General features: G+C 41.2%; 1 protein-coding gene across 1 annotated transcript in view; it reads right to left on the bottom strand.

Moving 5' to 3' along the window:
- Positions 1-25200, bottom strand: part of ascc3 (activating signal cointegrator 1 complex subunit 3) — a 162495-nt gene that overhangs the window by 54411 nt on the left and 82884 nt on the right. The window contains exons 11-14 of the mRNA XM_056380794.1: positions 18909-19073; positions 8609-8785; positions 8402-8473; positions 3888-4022 (exon numbers count right to left, since the gene is read on the bottom strand). Of these exons, the coding sequence (XP_056236769.1) occupies positions 3888-4022; positions 8402-8473; positions 8609-8785; positions 18909-19073 (549 nt within the window). The remainder of the gene's footprint in view (positions 1-3887; positions 4023-8401; positions 8474-8608; positions 8786-18908; positions 19074-25200) is intronic.

The following is a 25200-nucleotide window of genomic DNA, read 5'->3' on the forward strand; positions in this document are numbered from 1 at the left end:
CTGCTCGCTCTAACGTTCTCCTCGCTGGTTGTTCTGAACATTCAGTCATTCTGTCTTTCGCCGGTGTCATTAACAGGCTGCCCTAACGAATGCTAATCTTAATCGAAGAAGAAGCCAGACATGCATCGTTCTCTTCTGATGGGGGGGTATTCAATGTTCCAGGTGCCAGTTATATTTTTTTGCCCCCGGCTCTCAGAGACCTTTAGTCCACCACTGGTTCTGTGTTTTACTTATGGCTCCGGGTTTGTGCTGACCACAACAGCTGACCTTAAGCACATTCCCCACCGACACTCAGTAGTACAACAGTAGCAGTATTACCTCTATGTTCTGATGTTAATTGTATATGACAGAGCTATTACAACCCAAGAATTGGGGGCGCTGCCAAAGCATCATTTTCAACTGTTCTCCTCTCACACCTACACAATGTTTTCTTTATAATGCACCATTTAAATGCTAAGTGTACACATATGATCAAAAGGCAGGACCGAAGTGCTGCTGTGTAAAATGCCCTTTTGGATAATGTTTTACATTATTTACCCAACAGCACTTCATAATCATTGGCTCACCAAAAACACTATTTAACAAGAATTGATTTGAGTGGGTGCATTAAGATTTCTAAGCTTGATTGACAGCCTCTGTAACCCCTGAGATAAAGCCAATTAAATAACATTAGGCGAGACTTAATATAGTGGAATCACTCCTGACTTTTAAAGCTGGATAAATAAATGCTAAATTATATGACTGACCTCAGAGGTGCTTTATTTTACTGCATATGCATATTGGAGATTAAAAAACACCTATAAATATTAATGTGGGGGCAATTTCCAGAGTGCAAATAAGCTGTGCATTACCTCTGTGTGGGCTTAGAGTGGAATCAACCTGATGCCCCTTCCTTCGCCAAAGCAGGGCAGACCGACAAACACTCAAAGATGGACTAATGGAGCAGATAATACTCATTATGTTGGGATACAGGCAGAAGAGCTAGGAGTGAATTAATGCACTGTTAGTGCACACACAACCAGTTTAATTAATGTACGTACACTGTAGGAACAGTTGCACAATGCTTTTGAGGTACTGTTTCAAAGACTAACCAGGCCACTGCGCACTTCTCCATTTTTTTTGTCCCCGACATAATCTCTTATCTGTATTTCCAGTTTTAGAAAGCATGAAAAGTGATCTGATTTGTATACATATCCCATTTAAATAGAGGGAAGATTAGAGGCGCATCAATCTTGGCTCAGCCCCAGGGAACAAAGGAAAAGGTTACTAAATTTATCACTCTGCCTTCTGTTGCAGGAGATTCAAATATGGGAGTTGGAATCTGACTGACTGTCCTCTGGGGGAGAATATAGCTCCCTCTCTGTGTACTCTCACAGCACAGAGACCATCAATTACACACACACACACACACACACACACGCGCACACAAGCACACGCACACAACCAGTGTCCTGCTCTCAAGCCTGAACACACGTACAGTATCGTACCAAAACTGTGTTGTATGTTGTTACAATAATGATGAGCTGTGAACCAGGAAATCTAGGGCATCATTTCTATAGTCACATCTGTTCTATTTGGTTTTTGTCAGTTCAATTCACGCAACAAAACGCTAACTTTACACGGATATATTTTCAGCGTTTTAATATGAAAATGATCTCCATATGAGAAACCATCTCCATCCATTCTAAAACCTGAAAACATATATCACATGATCATTTACATTCACAGGGCACAGTTGTCTCCTCTGTACTGTTTGCCTAGCTGCAGAAAATACTAGCAACGAGGAACAGCAATGATGAAAAGAAAGACCAGAGAAATTTTTGCTTGGACTGACAACAAGGTGGAACACATGAGTACAAGGTGTTCATGGCAGCAGAAAACAGAGACAGGGAGAAGGATACCTTGTGATTTGGGTGTCCGTGTCATCGTTTCCAGAAGTCTCTGTTTTCGTCCGTACAGACTAAAACGTAACCTCAGAGTTTTCAAACTAAAGCGGGGTAAGCAGTGTTTCTAAGAGTCTCCATTTCAGGGGCTCGAACTCCAGAGTAGTGGGGATGCACACGTAGCAAGAATGATGCATTTTAAAGGTTAAGGGTTAGATAAGTGCTGCTCTTTCACTTTCAATACTTCGGATTTAAACCTGCCTGGGGATTGAACCAGAGATGTTCCGGTCACAAGCTTGCTCCTCTAACCTTTGGGGAACCACTGAATAAATACAAGTAAAAAAAAAAATCATGAATGCCAAGTCCTAAACAAGAAGAATTTCCTCTTGAAAAATGATTTCTGTCGCAATTTTAAGCATTTCAGACCTAAACATGCAGCTTTAGGTTTACATTTTTTTGCTGTCCTCATCTTAGACTTTTCCTCTGTTTGGGTTGTGTGTCTGGAAAGCTATGTGTGTCAAAGTTCAAAGTCAAAGTAGATGGGGCTACACACACTGAGTGCGACGCATGTCTGAGTCATAATTTATGATTATATCGTAGTGTTTTTGTTGTTTTCCCTCCTTGCCTGAAGGTGGTGCTGTTCTCCTCTCCTTTGACAAACGGCATCTGCCGAAGCCAGCTACGCCTTCGCTCTCCCCCGACTCCCAACCAGACGGTGCTAGGCCTTTTCTGAGAGGTGCAGTTGTTGCTGGTGCAGTGTGTAAGCTAACTTAGCTGACTGGCGTGATCCATTGTGCAAAGAACCTTGTAAAAAGCAGCCGTGGTATCTGTAGGGGTGAGAAGCCTTTTTCTTTTGCGCATTCCCTTCTCCGGATTTCCTATTAGGGAAGCAGATAAGAGTCCTGTATTTCATTTTTGTTTTTCTTTTAGGTAAGATAGAGGTTAAACCTCCAGATTGTTTTCTTTGTTGATTTCGGCTTTGCTCACCCCGATGCCTTTTCCTCCCACACTTGTAAATAAAAATACTTCTGTTTGACTGCAAATTGTGGTGGTACTGGACATCCTTGGGAGTAGGGAGAAGGGGAAGTCACTCCTTCATGTTTAGGTTTCCCCTAGGACGGACGTAACATGTCTTCCTGGTCTAAGTCACTACTTTTTGGGGTAGTTAACGAACCACTGTAGTTGGCAAGCTAACCACTGAAACACTAACCAGCTGGAAACACATTAGCACAAGAGAGCCACAACAATTTGCCAACACAGCAAGTGAGCTAGCAAGGTCTCTAACCGGATTATTATCACAAGTTTACTGAAGAGATGTGGCCATGCCTTCTGTGGAGCAGTTTATACAGAGGACAGTTATATAAAAGTGGATGGTGTAAAACAGCTAACAGGCCATGACAGCCTCAGGTTAGCTCTCTCAGGGTGGTTTGCTTCTGTAGCTGCACAAATTAGTGTGTCAACGTTGACTGAACTTAAATTGCACAGATTGATTTTAATGGTTTGATTCCACTGAAATAAAGGGAACATTTTGCTGTTTAAATTGTGGCGTTACTCTGCCTTTTGTGTCCAAACCTACTTGACACGTTGTTACTGTCTTTTGCTTGTGCAGCTTGTTTCTGCAGATTTGTGTCTTGAAAAGGAAAAGAATAAAAAAAAAAAGCCTCTTGCTGTTTCTTCTCTAATCAGTTTGGAAACCAGCATCACACCAGAACGTCTGATTTTTTTATGTCCCAGCACTTGAACTTTCAAGCTTGGAAAAAACAAAATACCTCTTCAGATACGCTGCCAATGCTAACTGCATTGTTTTTAAGCATATATATATATACATCCATATGGCTTCAGACGACTATGAAGACTATCAAAACATTTGACGGAATAATATCACTATCTAATGTCCTCTATGAGAATAGGAAAACAATGTTGCTAAACACTGTTAACAAGCTGAAATAATATACTGATGATTTTCTGCTTTTAGGGAATAAAGATTGTTGAAAGCTTCTCTACCTGTTTCTCACACTGGCCGTAGTCTGGACCCTGGTCTGGTTGAAAGAAGGTTATTTCTCCAAGGTTCTTTGCCATCTCGATCAGCCCCATGGCCGTCCTCACTGTAGCGTTACGAGCATGGACGAACACCATCACCTGACACACACAAAGACACAAGGTCAAGAGGGTCACAACATCAACACAACATATAGTTCTACAGAAGCTAAGCTGGTTTAGCAGTCATCTATTTTATAGGATTTCAATGTGAATTCATCTGGTTCAACAGTAACAGGTAAAACTGTTGTATAATATATATATATATATATATTTATACACATATGTGAATAAGAGCAAGTACAAAGAACAGAACAGATTAAACAAAACATGCCAAGAATTATGCAAAAGGAAACTGACAATAGGACAATAGGGGAAGAGAGGCAATAGAATATGTAGGAAGAACAATTATGGTTAAAACCATATAAATAAATCATACGAAACATTACCAAAGGCAGAGACAAAAAGATGTGTTTTAAGAAGAGATATAAAAGAAGTTAATGAGTTAGAGTGTCTGATTTCAGCTGGGAGGGAGAGCTCCAGAGTGGGGGGTGGCGGGGCAGGGGTGTGCTCTGATTACAAAAGCCCGGTCACCTCTAGTCACAAACCTTGACCTGGGGGGACCAGCAGGGCTCCTTCCACAGATCTCAGTTCTCAGGTGGGAACAAACCATGTCAGTAAATCTGAGATATAACTGGGAGCGAGTCCATTTAAGACTCTAAAAGTCAGCAATAAAATCTTAATATCACTCTGAAATCTAACAGGGAGCCGATGTAGGGAGGGACGCACCGGAGTCATGTGACTGTACCCGTTTGTTCCAGCAGCAGCATTTTCTAACATGTGTCTAGCGTTCCTCCAGTCCACCACAGACAAACAGATAGGTGACGCATTAAAAGTCTTTAGACCGCTATGACGGCTTTTTGTCAGAGGTTCTCTGAGTGTGAAGTTCTCCACTGGAGGGAGGGAACAACGTTCTTCAAAAATAGATGACCTCATTTAGTGTTTAGATGATGGTGCTGCATCTGTTCTGTTCACACTACGCAACTTTGTCTTGTAATCTGGAATCTTGAAATCCTCACACAACTGGTCAGGGACAGGGGATCACACATTACCAGACCTTTCATCAGGAGGAATCCCCAGCAACATTGTGTCATAAAAACACAGGGGAAGTGAAACAGGAAATGATGTGATACTGTGCAGGATTTTCTTTTTTTCTCCCAAAATGGATCTCGACAAGAAACGAGTGATCCGAGTTGATTGTGCTGATTTGCAGGAAAAAACAAGGAGCAAACAGAGCAGAGTATGGGTGAGAGAACGGACCGGGATACGCAGGAGCAGGCGCTGATGTTCTGCAGCTCTTGCGCTCTCATTGGTCGCCACACTCTTTCCCAAACAGGTTACAACTTTTCACTCTACTGGATTTGGACTCCCTGACAAGTCCAGATATTTATGCTGCTGGATTTCTCTCGGGCGTCTGCGCTGCATCAGTGAGTCATGAATAACGACCGAATGCTGATTTATCTGTGACCTGGAGCTTTTCTCTTCAATCTCCAAAAACTGTTGGCGATTGGAAAATCAGAGCTAAAATTATGTAGAGTGAAATGAGCATAACATGTCACTCCAAGTGTTCACTGGGAGGAGATGTGGTGACTGTGAAGGCCACAGCATGAGATTCACATTTTTTTTCCAAATCACCAGTGAGCCTTCATTTCCTCTATGGAATCATCAACATTCATTATGTGTCTTCACTCATTGTGCTGTGCCTGTAAGAATGTTCAACACATGTCTACCTGTGCCTGAGAGATGTTTGACCTGAAAGATATGTTCACAACTTTTCAAGGAAACAACAGTCAGGTGCTGAAATGAACACTCATTCCTCCTGTTCGTACTGGTCATTAAAATACGTCATCCCAATTGATGAGGCACAAAATCCACAGCCACTGTTTCTCTGAAGCTGACCATAACACACACTGTTAAAGGCGGGAACAACAGTCCTCAGTTCTTGTATGGACCCACTGTGCACAATGGTAAAATGGTCACATTGTGTTTTATGTAACTTTGTAACTTTTTAGTGTTGATATTATTATGAAATTGAAGTTATTAAACCAAAAAATATTGCATGACTGCACACACATGCAGCAACCAGCTGTGTGTATGCTCCAAACACAGTGGGCCCGCAGAGACCACTGCAGCAAATGTTATTTATTGAAGGTGTTTTATCAGCACTACTGAGCTGTGTAGAATCATTGTCGGCAGTAACCGCCGGCTTCTCAGCTTATTAAACTTCTTTCTGGCGGCATGCCTCCCACGAGGAGGGTGGTGGGAAAGGAAATTTCATCCATCAGATCCTCCCAGATGAAATTAATATATGTCACAGCCACTTCTTGACAATTTAATATTGAGCGAAGAAGAGGCCTTCCCAGCTGAGCTGTGGCCTCGACGGCCTCAACCTACGAGCCGAACTGTTCCATTGTATCGTTTTAACCATGGTGATAAAAAAGTTGTCAGTGGTGCAGTAGAATCAAGTTGGCTTACAAGTTCTCAAGGGCTCCAGAAAAACTCATATTAAGCATCTTTCTGAGGGAAAGAATGGGAAAGAGAGAGAAGGGGAAAAAGCAGGAAAAAGGGTGTGTGTGTGTGTGTGTGTGTGTATGTGTTTGTGTGCTTGCAATAAAATGATGCAGACAGGATAACAACCGTGATCAATAGGGAGCTCAACCCTTGTAGCAGATGGGAGCTAAATGGTAAAGTCTGAATTCACAACTCTCCTGTTCCCAATAGGCCTTCTGAGGCTGTAGAGTGGAGGCAGAATGAGTGGAGGGTGGTGACGGGTGGTTGGGGTGAAGAAGCGGAAGGTAACACTAGGGTAGATAAGGACTACAGAGACTTTAGATAGCAGGTGTTCATTCCAAAAAGTTCACAAAAATATTTACTACAGGAGTTTTCTATTCATACAAAAGTTCAGAGAAATATTTTCTAGGGAAATAGGTGTTGTTTAAAGATGTAGAGTGTTACACCAACATCACCCTTCGCTTTATATTGCTGGATTATTTGTTGTCACGTTCATGAAGTATGCATCAGTACCTACACTACCAGGGAACGGCAGGTTTCAGAAAATTGAATATGGCAGATAAAGTCATTCTGAGGGAAAGTGTTGAGTGGATATGATGTAGCTGAGGTAATCTGTCTGACTAATTGATTGAGTTTAAATGCCACAGGCACAAATTAATTCCAAAAACATTCACATCCAATATCAGGGTGACAACAGGGACACGAGCCTCCAGTTAAAAGAGAACAGAGTTGCAATGACCAGAATTTAAGGCAATGACTTTCCATCCATTTTTCACTCTTTTATTCAGCCTGACACTGTGTTCAACTGTGCTCCAACATTCATCATAACATTCATAGTCTGACTCTTTTTCAAAAGCATGATGAAAGTGGCAGGAAAGTCTGCTCTAACGTAGCAGGTGGCTAACGAGCTCATTCGCTATAGTAGTAACCTAACAAAGGAGAGCAACATTAGCTAGCTGCATTTTTACATTAAAAACAGCTGTTCAGAAGTGGAGCATGTACTGTGTGGAAGTCATGGTGCTCCTGTATCAGAGCTGAGGAACTTTACCAGATCGCCCTGCTCTTCATTTGCTTTGTGAAGGTTTACACTCAAGAAACTCTTAAAGTGGTGTTACATTGTTTTCTCTTGTATAAGTAAAGCAGTCATGACCACAATACATCATCAGCACAAATCATACAACTGTGTTACTGTATGACTTTCTGCAGTAAGCATCAAAGGATCGTGTTAGAACAAATATCTTGTATCAACCCTGCAATACACCAATAAATGCTGTTTATTTCCATGTCTTTTATAGATCATCAGGGCTTTTTGTTTTAAAACATATCAGCTGCGGCAATGATACACTCAGCTGGAGGCATAGTGTTAGCATTAGCAAAAGCTATTGCTAAAACTCAGTCTAGCTATCTGCAATCAAAATCCAGTTGTCACCTAGAAATGAGAATCCAGCTTCTGTCTGCTTCAGTGTAAAATTGACAAACCTATTCCCACCTAACTGTGAATTTTAAGGTGTAAAGCTGCCGCCATCATCACTGTGGACACATTGTGTTCTGTGTGAGAACAGAAGCCTCGACCTGTTCAGCTGGATCAGTCTTATCCACTACAGTCACAGTCCAGTTCATCTTTCTGACTCTGACAGAGGAAGATGAAGTTCTAATTCTTAATCTCACGAAGCATCAAACAGAAAAATAACCGTCAATGAACACATGACCGGCCCTTTTTGAATCATTGTCCGTGTGTGTGTTGAATCAGCCTGAAAACAGGCTGTTTATGTGTCTGCTGTTCCTAACACATGAAGAACTTAGACATATTAAAATGATGTACTGTCTAAATGTCACTCACTAAACTATACATATAATATGCAAACATTGGTATATTGCTGTTGGGTTTAAACATGCAGACGAGCTCTTACCTGATGACCAGCTTTCACCTGCTCCAGAACTTTGTTGTAGCAAACCTCCTCCGTGTCATGAATCTGCTGGATCTGAACAGGACACAGAACCACAAAGCTCACTGATTACTACAAGGTTTTAACTCTCTGATGTAATGTCTGCGGTAGATGAAGTTACCAAGGTCCTTTATGAGTGGAATTACACTGACATCCTTATGATTGGTTTACCTTGTTGGTGGATTTGATGCCAACAAACGTCTGTCCAAGAGGCACCGGTCTGAAGCGACTGTCGAAGAAGAAGAGGCCAATGTAGGGGTTGACATGTAGGAAGCTGGCCACGTCCAGATAGTTGGGCAGAGTGGCTGATAGTCCCAGGATCCTGATCATACTCTGGGTGGACTCCACCTAATGTCAGCAGACAACAACAAGTGTTACAGCTCTCTGGATTCAGCCAGCAGAAGGGAAAAGCTGCAAATCAAAGGCATCAGTTCCTGAAGTGACTTTGTTGCAGTGACTTTGACTCGCAGGCCAAGACAGGAAAAGACAGCGTGTGCTGCGGTGACAGACAAGTGCTGAGCACAGACTGTCTGAGAGGATTAAAGTGACACTTAGTCAAATACACAGTCTTCATTATACACCAGTATTAAGACACAAAATCACTATAATTATCTTGAATTATGTGTATGTACTGGGGCCGTTTGACAATCAAATCAACTATACACAATTGAACTGGCTAATTTAGCAGAAAACACAGCACTGATTTCATTCACCGGCTAGTTCCACAGGTTTTGCTGTTTTTTTTCAGTTGCTGACGACGCGGTCACAAAGTGACAGGAAGCAAGCCGAGGCCTTTAATGTGATGCAGTGGCCTTCAGTCCCATCAAGATAAGACCTGGCCAATCCTGGACCTGGTCTGCACTCCACACCAGCGCTACTGAACCTCCTCACTGCAGATGTGCATCATGTTCACCTACAGAGAATCTGCAGAGAGTCTACAGGGTTTTTTTTTTTTTTTTTAGATTCTGCTTTATGCAAATCTGTGTTTAACTGCTTCACTTTACAAGAGACGAAGACTCCTCATTTCAGGTAAATTTGTGGCGTCATAAAATTTTAGGATAACATGAGGTAACTGTGATTAAAGCTGAATTTAGAATAGGAGTGGGTAATGAGCTGAATAAAATAAAATTAATAGGTCACAATATTAGAAATGAGCCTGTGGTTATCTGTTAAAAGTCCTCTGTGGCTATGCACCGACATCCACGCAGTCAGAGGAATCCTAACATTAAACTAGAAGAAAGGTGTATCAGTATCAGTATCGGTATTAGTCAGTGGATTTGCAGGCACACCCGAAACCTCTTATAGCAGGAGAGATAACAACACACTCACAGCTGAATAATATGAGAATAATCAGGACGGCTGCTGTCTCTACATGTACACAGCTGTATATTATACACCAGGTATCTGGTGTATATGAATTCATTGTGCAGGAATGGGAACAAAATGTCACAGGTGCAGGATACGTTTCCTCTAATGGGGGGGAGGATCCAGCAGCAGCGCTGTCACTGTGGGATGAAAATGTATATATGAAGGCAGAGGAAGCTATGATTGAGCTAAACCATTCACAGACTCTCTGGCTCTCACAGTGAATTACAAACATTTCATTCAAATGTCAGCGACATGACAATAAAGATCCATCTCTATTGCAGATCTAATCTGTACGCAATATTGCTGTCACTGTTCTCTGAAGTGTGATGTTGCTGTATCTTTGTATCTGTTGGTCTGGGAAGCAGCTGATCTATCAGAGCATCAGGGACAAGATCTGGAACATTTGTAGCCACTGATCATTTCCTCTGCGCCATCAGCTGTGTTTCTAAAGGCCTAAAGGGAGAGGATTAAATGGTTGATTTTTTTGGTCTTTAGTAGTGACTTTGCATAATAAAAAACAAGTGTAACAGCAGGATATAGTCATATACAAGACATGAGCCCCTCCCCCCCCCCCACCAGGTTGGGCTCAGGCCCAGCGGATGGCAAAAAAACATTTCGATTTTTTGTCCACTTGGCGGCAGCGGGATGAACACAACACAACGTTGAGGTGTCATCACCTTTTCAGATCCACTCACATCCAGCAGACACACAGCAACATCATTATTCATGTGGAGTGGGTCAATATTCAACATTCCCTCTCTTTCATTTTGTTTCCATCTCTCCAAACTCCGGAGGTGAATATCTGGCTCCTTGGGAGTTAAGTGTTCCACCATGTTTCACCTGCTCGTCGCTAACCGTGTCCGTCTGCTGCCGGCTGTGTGCAGAGAGCAGAGACCATCTTGTGATGGGATCACACCAGCTGTGACGCCAACATGTTGATGCTAGGACCCATGGGTGATCAGTAGTCATTACTACATTATTGACAGGTGTCGCAGCTGCTGTGATCCCAACGCAAGATGGTCTGTAGTTTAACCTCAGTGGATGGGAATGACTGAAACTAGGATACAGTGATCTGTGACTTAAAACCAATGGGGACCCAGGGTGTAAAGTGGGGTGGGGTGGGGGGGGGTCTTGGTTGTTGACAGCAAGGAGACATAATAGGTTCAGTTTTCTTTTTGCTGCAGGGTTTGTATTTACTTCTTCTCACTTCATAAATCTAGGGGTGGCCAAACTTTTGCATCCGACTGTAAAATAAGGCTCTATACAAATAGTACATGCGAATTGGTTTCTAATAGTTTGTTTACGCACCGAGAGGTTCGAAGGCTGTTACACTGAGTGTTTTTACATTGTGGTATTGCTACTTGAATAATGTATTTTCTTTCACCAAGGCTGTGAGCTGCTTTGTTTTTAGTGGCCATCAGTGTGTTTGCGCTGCTTGCAGCTGGGCAGGTAGTGTACAGTGGCTTTATGAGAGCTTTATCAGTGAGAACAGCTGCCTGAAGCTGCTGCTGAAACATGGCTAATGACAGCTGAGCTTCAGAGCTGGAAAACCAGTACAATTAACTAAAAGCTCCACATTTCTCTCCATCTGAGGGGAGCCGATGATTCCACTCTGGGTGGGGTCATCTCTTTGATCTTGATACACAGTCATTTGATTCATTGTTCATATAGGGAGGGGATTAGTGCAGCTTTAAAATGGGAATGTCTGGGGACTTGGCAGTGCCTTAAAACTACAGTGGGTGGAAACCTTTTATTCAAAGAGAGACTATGGACAAGGATGTGTTCTGACAGCTTGATATATCTGCATCTGGCCAGATAATCATTTAGACAAATCAAAAACTCAATAAAACTGCAGACCATGGTCATTTTGTGGGCATTAAAAATCGTAGTCAAACACCTAATGCACCTATTTATAAAAAGATTAAGTAGAGCAAACATGCTCCTTACACACCAAGGACCATGAAGAAGAGGCCCTGCAACAGAGTAATGTTAAAGGCCTATATAATAAAGGTTAGAGGGACTTTTGATTGCAGTGTATAATTGGTAGAAGTGCACAGAGCCAAGAAAATGCAGTCCAAAACAAAGCTCTCCCAAGCAGAACATCAAAGTGATAACCGTCTCAGTTCTCAAATATTTGCATAAAAAGGGGGACAAATATCATTTAATTTACAGGGATTTCCATATTAATGTGTCTGAAGACATGAACCTAAGCACCAAGCACATCGGAAGCAGCCACCGTAATTCCTCCAGCACAATCAATTATAGCGGTCCGTCAGGTGTGGCAATAACTGCAGAGGGAGATGAAGGAGGTGAGGCAGGGTCTGACAGGCATGTGGCTGCCACCCAGCTTCTTCTGTTGGAGGCTAGGCTACAAGCTGTTTACAAATTCCCACACAAAGACAAACAGAAACACGCTGCCTCTGTAGTCACATATACATGTAATCAGTGGCAGAAAGAGCAGTCCGACATGTTCTATTCAAGTACAGAGCTATAATCCTCTGCAGCAGACGCAGCGCACCTGCTTTTATAGTCCAGGCAGACACGTTCAAAGACAAATGAAACCTGCAGAGGTGAAACTATTTCATATTTCACCAAAAAATAAGCAGAAAAGTTAGAAGAAATAAATACATTTATGTAGCAGAACATTGCTTGGTGAGATTTTATTATTAATGTCCCACAACAATAATATTAATCATTTATAATTTAATAATAATAATTTTCTGGAAAGGACAATGTACTAATTATAAGGAAAATAGAGATAGTGTTTAATAGGGACATGTACAATGATTCCAATTAATAGCTGGATAACTCAGGTTAGCTAAACATGCTAAAATGTGTAGTTTGTCTTCAGGCTTCAGCACTTAATGTTTTCAATGTTCTACTTTTTTGCACTAAATGTCATAGTTGTCTCCAGGAGAGTTATATAAAATGATCATAATCATAGCAGCCCTGGATGTTCATCTTGTGACGTCTCAGCTGCATTCACGTCTTCAATTCCACTACACACACACAAAATGCTTTCTTCTCTTTTGCTTCTTTTTAAAATGTTCTCACTAATCCCCCTTTCTTCATTCTTTCATTATTCTTCATTTTTACCATACCTCTTCTTTCCTTCATTTTCTTTTTTTCAAATCACTTGCAACCTGTACACTCATACCCCTGCCCACTTCTTTCATTCCTCTTTTTATTCTTTCCATCTTATACTCTTTTTTGTCCTTCCCCTTCCTTGTGTATACTTGTTTTTCTCTTTCTGCCTTTCTGCCCTCACTGAGACACTCACTCTCTTCCTCCCACAGTTCATCCTCCTTTCTGATTTCACGAGCAGAAAATGTAGTTTCTAATCTACATCTGTTAAAGCACAGAATCATTTTGCTTTACAGAAACACTAAACGACTTGTATATGAACTGTGCTGCTGGAGGACGCATTTCACTGACTGTAATAAAGCATGTCCTCGATGTTAATGTGTGACCAGTCTTCAGGTTTTTTGAAGCCAAACACTCAGAGTCTGATTTATGTTGAACAGACTTTGTGAACGAAAAGAATGAAACTCACAAATTAACTTTAATAAATGATCATAAAGCATTTTTCATACGGGGGATCATTCAGTGAGCTGAAGCCCTCCTCCTCACACCTCTGCAGTGTGTTTGCTGTGATCGCCCTTTACTGACAAAGATCAACGCTACAATGAAAAGAAAAGCACAAATCTACCTGCAGTCACTGCCAAGCTGAGAGGAGGACTGTTTACTTCTTTTTATAGCTCCCCAACACAAACAGACAACCTGGACAAACCCTTAAATGGCATGAAGTGAAAACAATTGCCACAGACCAGTGGAGCTGATGGTCTGAATACTTTGACTGGTGGTGCATGTCTGATGTAATGGGACAGAATGTTTCAGGTTCACAGGAGGTAAATCAGATGTGCACTACGTGGAACAGACACTAACTGAGCGTTCTCCATTTTCCTCTTATTCTACGCATATGGAGATTAAACTTGTTTTCGTTTCCCCTCACAGAGGCAACGACCCGCTCCAGAGGAGCTGTGACTTTCCATTTCTGCCCAATATTTTATTGCTGGAAATGGACACAACAGGAAATGGACACAGTTAAATGAATGCCCTGTGCAATCCAATGCAATTCAGTGCGAAAGCCAAGCCATGTAACCTATCTGGGCACAGGACTTGATGACAATAAGAAAAATAATAGAATAGTGTGCGTCCAACCCTTTAGAGGACTGAGAGGAGTTAATGTGGTTATTTTCCAGTTTGTGCTGTGATGTGTCAGTGTGGCTTTGGTTCCTCACGTTGGTCAAAAGGTTTGTGTGTTCGTCCCAGATCATTTGATGAAGGATAGTCACTTTGGTAGGTGACTGAGGGACAGTTGTTGTCTACAACCTTGACCTCTCTAATCAGGTGAGCCCTTGAATGTACAGATACTGTATGCTGAATACACATAAGAAATCAGAGCTTGGAAGTGTAATGGTCTCCTAGTAAGTTACAGCGACACTGGAGAAAAAGAGTGGAACGAAAAACTGTGTGTAGTGATGCACGGATTGTAGTTATATATCCGCGGGCACTGCGTTTCTCTGCAGATCGGGCGGGTGGGGTCATAAAAATCAGTGGATGGGCGAAATAATGTACGAGCAAAATATTAATTACATTCTTTAGAAGGTGAACTTATTTTAAGCTTCATTTGTAGTCAGGCACACATTCAGACTGTGTTTGGATTGCGGAACTATTTTATTATTTAGGCTGTTTTGGGCAGCGGCCAAATGTTATCATGAGCGATTAAATTGTGTGTGTTCAGGAAGTAGCAGGGACCTTCAGAACCTGTTGCCATTTTCATTTTACCAAAAAAGAAGAGCTTTTACTATAACTCAATGTTTGTTCATTTAAAACCCTCCTACCTCAGTGTAATACGTTACCCTATCATCACATGTAATGTCCCTCTGAGAAATAATGGTGATGGCGATGGATGACGGTGGATGATTTCATGTCGAGGACATCAGAGCAGATCGGCACATCACTAGTGGTGACTTGTTAAACTGAACTGAGGCAACATTATGTCCCTGAAACAAATATCCTTCACTCCTTACAATGGCATCACTCAAATGAGTCTATTACAGGGCTTGAGCCAAGCCATTAGGTTCCACGGCTGCATTTCACTCAGGCCACTGTGGCTGCAGTCATTCAGGAATTATCCAGTGTCGAAACCACGGATCTGTGTACTGTTACACCTCTAATTGCACCAGCGACTACGCTGAGACCTTGGAGTTTAGTGAAGGCCATTTCTACAGCTGTGCTCCGAGCGCCGGCGCAGTGTGCCGGCGAACAGACACAGTCAAGAGGCTTCAAACTTGTGCACTGCGGCGCAACCTCTAAAGGTGTTAAGGTGTACAAAACACCCAGTCAGCCCTTCTTCAGTAATATCAGCTAAAGCTGCAGATAAATGGGCTGTGAACCGAGTAAACAGCGGTCACATGTACGGACCAGTTTTCAATTACCTTGCGGTTAACCCCGCCAAGAGGTCTCCGTTGCTGCACAGTGCAGCAGCTCATCCCTGCATCTCTGCCTCTGTGTTTCACTCTGCCTCCCTCTCTCTGGTCTGAGTCCTTTAGCATAAATCTCAGTCTTTTCTCATGATGAAGAACATGCGAGTTAATCCATCATACTGCACAAAACTTTTATTTTTACACACCTTTGCAATTACATACCTATCGATCATATACAATCAATTACTTTCTTCTCCACCTCCATTTATTTTTCCTTTAATTATGTCTCCTTCCAGTGTTTTAAATTGTGTCATCATTTTATTTCCCTGTCCTGGTTCTTTTCATTTATCCTTCAGTGAAACAGTTTGTAATCTCTGTCACTACACTGCTGATGAAGATGATGATGAGATGTTACTGCCGATGATGGTTTACGGGTCAGGTGAATGAATTATTAACTCTAATAGCTTCTATAAATAGCTATAATTGAGACTCAATCATTTAAGGAAGGCTGCTCTTGCTTTTTGCCAATGTGACTGACATTCAGTGAATTCCACCTCATCTTTACTGCTCTGTTTCTTGCTGTGTTGCTGAAGCTCGTGTATACAGTTTGTCACACATGTATGTGTTTTGTATAGACATACTTAAACCTACGTAGACTTGACACATCCATGTGTGTTTAAAGTACCGGATCTAAAGACTGTCATGAACTGGGTATGAACTGAGTCAAGAGCCCAGGAAAGACAGGACGGACATGCATTTATAATAGAGCTGGTTTCCCCTGCTCATGACTGACACGCGTCCGCGCAGGAAGCAGCTTGGGCCTTTCACATATCAGAGTGCTTGTGTGAATTCATATGTGCAAATAGAGTGAAAGAGCCGTAGTGTCCTATATCCCTTCTTGATGAGCCGCTGTCATGTGTCTGTCAATGGACGGAGATTAATAAGTGGAGGAGATGTACAAAGATTTCAAAAGGATATCTTTAGAATGCACCACCATGACTGACTCAGCACAGCATCCTGCTCGACCGATTACATTTTGATCCCGAAAATTTCTCACACCCAGCACTGACTGTTCTTATAGCGGCATGGAGCCAATGAGCTGTCTATGATGTTACTGGGACCCCTTTAGGAAGAGCAGGCTGTTGTTACTTCACTGGCCAAATGGGCGATCAGGTGACTGGATCAATCAGTGGTCTAGTCAGTGACTCACAATTATAGTTTTCTGTTTCTATTGTCAGATAAAGGTAGTATAAAACCGTGACTGAAAAACAGCCCATTAACACTACATCTTAACCAGCAGTCACTTCAACGCCATTCGCCGGGCAATACTGGCGACTCCCTTCTACAGAAAGTAGCTACTTTTTGTTCAAAACGTTGCTAGATTTGTTGCTGGGTGCTTTTTGAAAAAAAGTCCCTAAAAAGGGTCTGAAAAGTCAGGAAATTCAGCGACAAAGGTGCTAAATCGGCAACACTGCCTGAATACCCCGCTCCCTATATGATGTAATAGGAACTGTTTGTGCCAATTCATTTTGGAAAACAACAGCCAATGAAGAAAGTCCAACATTCAACACAAATCTGTTTTCATATTTTGAGCTTTACTTCCTTTGTTTTTTTGTGAAATATTGGATAATTTGACAATAGTACATTGTATTTTACAAGCTTATACTTCACATGGAAAAACCTTAATCTGACAAGCAGCGAGCAGCTATACCTGTAAGATCAATGTAGTGGAGTAAGAAGAAGAATATTTTTACAGTACAATTAACAGTGAATCTGTATGGAAGTATCTAGAAAAGTATACAGATATCATTAACATATCTCCACCAGGTAGTCATATAAGGATATGTCGTGATGATTCGACACACACGAGATATTACTCACCACAACCAGGCAAACGTTTTAATCAACAAGCTGCACATTTCTAAATGTATAACTCCCTAGTTTAGCTAATTGCTCTCCCCTTCCTCCTTAAAGTCACTCTCCCACACATCCATGCAGTTGTCTCTGGCTCTAATCTGACTGCGCCTGCAGCCTTCAGCTGTGTTTGACAGAGCGCTGCAGGGAAATTCTGAGGACAAATGTGAGTAAATGTGGGAAATGGCTCGAGCATGACGTGCACTGCTGCAATAGGCAGATGATGGGAAGTACAGTACTGCGTGTGAGCTCTAAGCTGGTTGTGCTTGAAATTTTATTTGTCACACTGAAAGTGAATGTGAGTCAGTGTTCCAGCAATATCACAGCAGTGTCGAGGAAACATTTGAAGCTTTTGTCACCTCAAAAAAATATTAATAGTGCAACACGGATAAGTATATTAATGGATCTGTCGACTTCGATTATTATTATTCATTGTCTTACTTTGGAGGATAACCATGCTAGTAAATGTGGTGGTCTTTGAGGAATGGAAAAAGGAAGTATTATGTTGCCATGTTAGCTGTGGGCTACAACATAACGCCTGTTTTTTAGGCTACGTTTGTTTACATTTTTATATTGGCAGCATTAAAAGTTGTGTTTGCAGTGTAACCATCAATGTACACACAACTGCCACTGGATTACTTTGAGTAATTTTGAGTACTTTGAGTACTTCTGAAGTAAACTTAAAAACACCTGGCGCAAAGGGCCGCAGAGTGCAATGTAAGTGTATTTGTTAGTTTGTGCACTTACACCGGTGCAGCGTTGGCGCATTGATATCTTGAGGCAGTGGAATGTGATTGCGCAATTGACCAGCAAAAAACCTGGTCTGAAGTCAGCGGTGCGCTACTTCACTGTTATTTTAAGGAGCACTGTCAAGAGAGTAATATGTGGCAACATACACGCACGCACACAGAGCGCTACACTCCTGTTACACACAAGCAGAGTGAGCTGAAAATGCTCTTCCATGTTTGGAAAAGTCAGGTGAATCATCACAGTACGGTACAGAAGGTCGGAGCTTCTCTGTGACATGTTGTGTCTATAACGTCGTCACGTCTCTTACACGAGGCTCTGCAAAGAAGCTTCTTTTCACTGTCTGGTGAATCTGCCAGTGTTCCACATTCATCACCTAAATTCATCACCACAGTTTCACGATGAACTGAAGATTTATTCACACTTCTCATGTTATAAATATAAATATTTCTAACGTTGTGATTTGTGCCGTTACTTCACTGTAGAGTGCTCATTGTATGGTCACTAATATACACATACTGCACTGATATTTATTGGCTACATATGAATTCACATTCTATTCAAAGCTGAAATGTTATTATTGTTCCTATATAATGTATTTGGAGTTTCTTTTTCCAGAATGCAAAAAACATTCCGATCAGTTCAGCTTCCCTTGACAGTGTGACACCAAACTAAGACAACTTCATGTTTGTACACTGCATTCTCTAAATGTCGTTCTGCGTGTTCTACATTTTTGACATTGTAAGAAGCACGTACAAAAACCTTGTCTAATGGATCTTGATGCTTAGAAAAGAATTTCATCTCAAAAATGCATTTTCATAGCTATAGAACGAAAAGTTATTTACAAGATGTTTGCAAACTATTTCAAGGCACGGTTGTGTGTGTGTGTGTGTGTGTGTGTGTGTGTGTGTGTGTGTGTGTGTGTGTGTGTGTGTGGTGGGGAGGGCACTAACCTGTCTGATGGTCCTGGCCACCAGGCTCTCCAGTACTGGTCCTCTATCTTCATGGAGGAGGTGAACTTCATCCAAGATGAGTAGACGCACGATCTGAGAGAGAGCCACGTCTCCGACGCTCTTCCTGGTCACAACATCCCACTTCTCCGGAGTCGTCACCAACATCTAGAAACAAACATGAAGACAGTAAACAGAGGATCTTGTTGTTCTAACACCAATTAAATTCACTGGACTAAGCCTGTGATTAAAACAAGACTAGGTCGTAACCTAGTACATGTCTGGACCTCTGGTCAAATCCTGATTTTATAACTGTAACGTGACTGGTTATACCTGTGCATGTCACTACCTTATTTATCACTATTTTCCAGCAGCGCTTTTGCCATTGTTATAACATCGATTGCTCCATTTGTTATAGTGTAACAGAGTCAGTGGTGATGTATAAAGCTTCAGCAGTGTTCACTATGTTAGTAGCCAGATAAACCGTCATGCACCCGTCCAGTGGAAACAACAGCGTGGACTCTGATCTGCTTGTAAAGTTTGTATCTGTACACAACAGCAGCAGTTCTACATGTGCTACCTACCAGACAAGTTCAATAATTATTATTTTTTATGACTAATGCGTCTTGAATTAGTCTCAAAATCTGCCTCAACACCACAAATCTTTCACTACTGTATATCTGTAGCAAAATGAAGCTTATGAAACATAGTCACAGAATTATGTCAACTTAAAAGCAAGTAAACAAAAACAGATCAACGGGACACTTCACTGATTTGAAACACTTTGTTATTAGTTTGGTTAACTATTCATGAGGAGCTCTGCTCGTCCTGTGGACAGTTATGTGATGTCTTCTGCCAAACATGACAAAATGATATCATCATCAAGGTTGTCTAAGCTCGGCGTCAATTCACTACACAGAGGCAGTGATTCAGTAAAACAACAGGAGGTCAATGACACGGGTTCAATTACATTGGATTTGCAATTCAGCATTATATTCACTTCAGCTGAACTGAAGAATGAGGAGGGTGTAGTTTGTCCTTCATCTCTTACATTGACATCGCTTTAAGAAAGGATCTTGTTGCATCAGTATAGACAGGAGGTACAATTGTAAAAACAAATAATACTTTCAGTGTAGTCGTGAATGTGAATTCAAGCTTGAAAAAAGTGACCCTCTCCTTTAAAAAAAAAAAAACTAGGTAGTGAATTTTATAGGGGGATATCTTGGCCTCAGCTGGTCACATTTGACTCATTTTCTTCATGATCTTTTATTGTCTCTTGTGAGACCCCAAACCTTATAAGCTTCAATATTAAATTTCCTGCATATCCTTTTACGGGTTGCCAAAAAATAAATTAGACCAGTCACACTTCTCTGTGTCTAATGCCAGAGTCCTGAAACTCGCTGTGATTTCACCGAGAATAAAGATTCGTTTAGAGATTATTGATGAGAAACAATTTCCCGCTCACTTAACTGAATGACACACACTGTAAAACAAAATCCCTGCAGAATACTATGACAGATACATGCTTCATCAATACCCAATTGCCCGTAGCCCCACTCATTACAATACAGATAGAGGCACCTAAATCATAACACCATAATAACAGAGAGAAAATGACTCACATCTTGTGTGCTACGTGACATTAGTTTCCAGTGTAAAGTGTTTGCCACACTGTGTCTACAACAACTATCATATTGATTCTACTGTGTTTATGATCCAACAAACAATCAGCATCTTATATCTACTTTTATTATTGGCGTCCCTATCAGACTAATTAAATTCAACAGTATCAACACATCTATACACATCAACAAATGTATTCACTCTTTTCGAGGAAAACACTACAATGCACAATTAATGGTGTGTGAACTGTTTGGCAACCAGTTCAAGGGAGTGCAAATTCCTATTAAACTCTTTCTGTAAAAGCAGTTCATTACATCCTCTCTAGTTTGCATTTAAATTAATCTATCCAGCCATTAGAGACTGGCGTGCCCACAGAAAAGGAAGCGCCTGTTCCTAATTGGAGCTACTGGTTAATCTAAATGGAGGCTCTGGCAAACGGAGAACAGGCCAAAGTGCTTTCTTAATTGCCTCACAAATACACACACACAGAGGTGCAGAGAAAACATGCCATTGTTTAGCTGAATGGTGTTATTTAACCAGTTCATCAGTCGGTTGCAGCAAGAATGCCATCAATCCTCCACATCCACTGATTCTCAACATTTCAAAGGACATCTTCATTTTTCTCAAAAGGTGGCAAGTTAATCAGAACAGGTTCATAAACCTGCACAGGGAAAAATAAAAGGAAGCCTGGATGTGTTTAAAGGAAGAGGACGGGAGAGCAGGAAGTGCAGTGAACTCAAAATGGTGGCTATTTTTTTAAAGCTCCATTATTTTACAACATTCTATGAAGAATGAGCCAGCAGCCATCCTATCCAACATGATTAACCTTGAACCTGTATGCTCGAATGTGTATTCTCTACAAATGCATTCAGCAGGCTGGCTAAGAGCATTTGAGGCTAAGATGAGAGGGGTAAATTATACATGAATTCATATATATGACAAAGACTATGTTTAATTCTGGACATATAGAGTTAAACTGAGATAAATTGAAATCATTGTACAGAATAAATATCCACATTGGTTTGTTATAATGGTAAGTTCACATTATCAAATGAAGTAAAAATGTCTGTGGGTCAACAGTAATGAGTTTATTACAGAAATCTTACAGTGAAAACACTCCTGTACACTGTCTCGCTTTACCGATTAAATATTTCTTTGGTCTGTCAGACCTTCATCAGGTGTTATGACAAGACCTGATCTCTGCTTCCAAACATCCAATGTTTGAGTAGCATTACATTTTTCTCTCTTTTTTATAATCCAAAAAGACATGGAAATCTCAATGTTCCAACAATATGGGACCTTTAAAGAACTGTTCACTTCAATAAATGATAAAAATCAAGATTTAAATGTAGAAATTACTTGAGACAGGTGATCCATCACATCCATGTCTGGTCAAATTCAGTTTAAAGTCACATGTTACTGCAGGTGCAAGCGGGGCCACTTCAGTGATGTTACTGGTGCATTCATGGACGATACATCATAGAATTGATACCAAAAGAAGAGCACATTCGGTAGTTTGTTTAATTAAAAACTTCCAATCACATTCATATTGACTTCCTTGATTCTTCTACATATAACTTTAATGAGCTACAAGGACTTAAAAAAAAAGAAAAGTGTGGAAGCACATCGCCCCAGAGATGAACTTTTCTTCATCGGGTGCCAATAAAGTGGCAGCAGGAGGAAATAACTGCCCAGTCAGAGCTGGCTATGGAAATTCATACTCAGCACACCCACAAGCTTCTGAGAAACAAGAGAGAGCACACCACTTTGAATCTGTATTAAGACTGAGTGAAGAGGGGTGAGGCCGTCCACATGTCCATTTTCTGAGCTTAGACACAGACTCTTATGGACTGTGCTCACCCTCCTGTTTCACAAGTGTTTGACCTGAGTCGTTGATCAAGGCCAAGATCTTGACCAAATATTTTTCTGTCAACTTTTGGAACAACACAAACCTTATGATTAAAATAAATATACATTAAAAAAGGCTTAATCTATGTCTTAATTGTACCACTTTCGTAGTAAGTCTGGTAAGATCTGGGCTCAGAGTGGTTTCTTTAAAAGTCCAGGTGCAATGGACCTCGCGTTACATGCCCTTAAAGTTTACCGGTCTGCAAGTACAGATAAGTTTGGACATTTGGATTAAGCCTGACCAGTGAAACAAAACGAAACCAGTAAAGCTCCGTAACAAAGATCTATGGACTGATGAAAGAAAAATCAACCTCAATGTGTGGAGAAAAAAACAAACAGCTCATGACTCAAAGCATTTCACCTCATCTGTCAAACATGGTGGTACTTCTCTTATAGCTTTGTTAAGTATGGCTCCAATGCAACTGGCAGACTGGCATTCATTGATGACTTCACTGCTGATAGGAGCAGCTGGATGATGCAGAGAGTCACAGGAGCAGTCTGTGCTCAGATTCAGCCAAATGCATCACAACTCATGGATTTACATTTTATTATTCAGCAGGACAATGACCCCAAGAGTCTGTCCTCCTGTGAGAAACGAGCCCACAGGTCGTCTGTGCAGCAGGTTATTATGACCCACAGTTAGGTTTTGTTGCTAGGCGACATCTAATGGTGGTAGTAATTATGACAGTAGCAAAGGGAAAAGTGCGGTGACGTAGTAAAAAGAGAGACAAAGTCCTCGTCAGGAGGAGGTTGTGGTGGATGGATGAAGAGCGGTGTTCCACTCCCATGTGAAAGTAGCTGTTTATATTTAAATTGTTTCTATTATCCCTGACCGTTCATTGTTTTTATTGTAACCATGACAACAAAGATCATATAATGTTGAGGAAGTAGCCTACTTATTTTAACCCAAATCACAATGTCGGTGCAATCCTAATGTTTATTATTGTAACCATGAAATCACCAGTATATGGTCAAAGACTTCAGGATTTGAATAGGGCTTTACCTCCCACACAGTTCTTTCAATATTGATGTAAATCTACTCAAAATGGCACTAAAATATAGTTCTCATTATTTTATTTCAAACTGAAGCTGAGCTGAAACATGGAGCCTGAAGATCAAAACATGTGTAACTGACCAAATACTTAATTTGGACTGTATGTCTGACATTTTTTACATTACTGCCACTGCCCGACAAGTATGCAGATGAATGTCTAGTTCTCCCATTGTTAATTCTTTGGCTGAGACATGTTCAGCATATGGGGGACACCGGTGATATTTCCTGCAGCATTTGCAGGAAAGCTTGTTACCATATGTTTAGTTATGGAGGTGGATTTTTAAGTTGTGGCCTTTCAAAAGAGGATTACTTGCATATTTCACACACACTGAAAAACACACACACACATTCTTGTCTTTCATTAGCTGTGAGGACACTCTTCAACAAAATGCATTCCCTAGCGCCTAAACCTAACTCTATCCATCAACAATAAATGCATAACTCTGACTCTTACCTCATCCATAATTTTAGGCCTAACACTATAACCTGTATGTGATTCTAACCCTGAACCTACAACCCAGTGTTAACCTTCAAAAGGCCCTTTGTTGTGGGGCCGGGTCCTCACAAAGATGCTTTTTTACACTTCTGCTCACTAATTACAAATCCTGTCAATTTAATCTATTTCATTTTATTTGTTTATTTTAGCCAAAGCCCAAGAAGAATGAAGCCAGTAAATGGAGAATATTTAAAACCAACTTCAACAAAAGTCAGTTCACTCTTCATGAATGATTCCATGCTTTTATTTAATTCATCTTCATTTATAGACAGTTTGTGTGACTGTAGACTGATGAATATTTGAACTCTTTAAAAACACTTTGTTACTCTTCACGCAATTTTTATGCAAATCAACAATTCTGAATGTTTTTGTCTTTCGGAAGGTACATTACACATCAGCACGTTTCTTGTCAGCATCAAACTAAAAATGTTTGTAATGTTCAACTGTTCAAACCTGCTCAGACCTATTCAGACCTGCTTAGACCTGCTCAGACCTGCTCAGACCAGTTCAGACCTGCTCAGACCTTTATAGACCTGGTATTAGCATCCGTCTCAGGTGATCTGATCACAGGCGGTCAGCTCTAAGTTCAGGTGTGAGCCCACCCAGGATGCATTGAAGACGCATTTGAGATCCGATCACTCAGACCACAGTCAGAGGTGGTCTGGACCACATGAGGCCACATTCTTTTAGCAGTGTCAACGTGAAAGTATCCTGGCCACATTGAAGGAACAACTACTCTACTGACTTCCTCTGAAGGACCGCCTACTCTACTGACTTCCTCTGAAGGACCGCCTACTCTACTGACGTCCTCTGAAGGACCGCCTACTCTACTGACATCCTCTGAAGGACCGCCTACTCTACTGACGCCCTCTGAAGGACCGCCTACTCTACTGACATCCTCTGTCACAGACTTAGTTCTAACACAGTTTATAATGAACCCAAAATATTTTACTATCTTAAATAGCTAAAAGCTGATCTGACTGTAGAGCTGTGAGCAGAGCAACAATTCACTCAACCCCTCTCTACCACTCTCTGTCTCTCTCTCTCTCTCTCTCTCGTCAGACTGGTTAAAAACAACACACACATATTTATTTGCATATAGAGCGAAGTGAGATCCAATCACAAGTGGTCACTTGAGATGCATGTGGAGGCGCATGTTAATGCCAGGTGTGAACTGTCCACTTGTGATCGGACCACCAGAGACGCATGTTAAT

This window comes from Seriola aureovittata, chromosome 7, assembly GCF_021018895.1.
Source record: "Seriola aureovittata isolate HTS-2021-v1 ecotype China chromosome 7, ASM2101889v1, whole genome shotgun sequence".
Taxonomy (NCBI): domain Eukaryota; kingdom Metazoa; phylum Chordata; class Actinopteri; order Carangiformes; family Carangidae; genus Seriola; species Seriola aureovittata.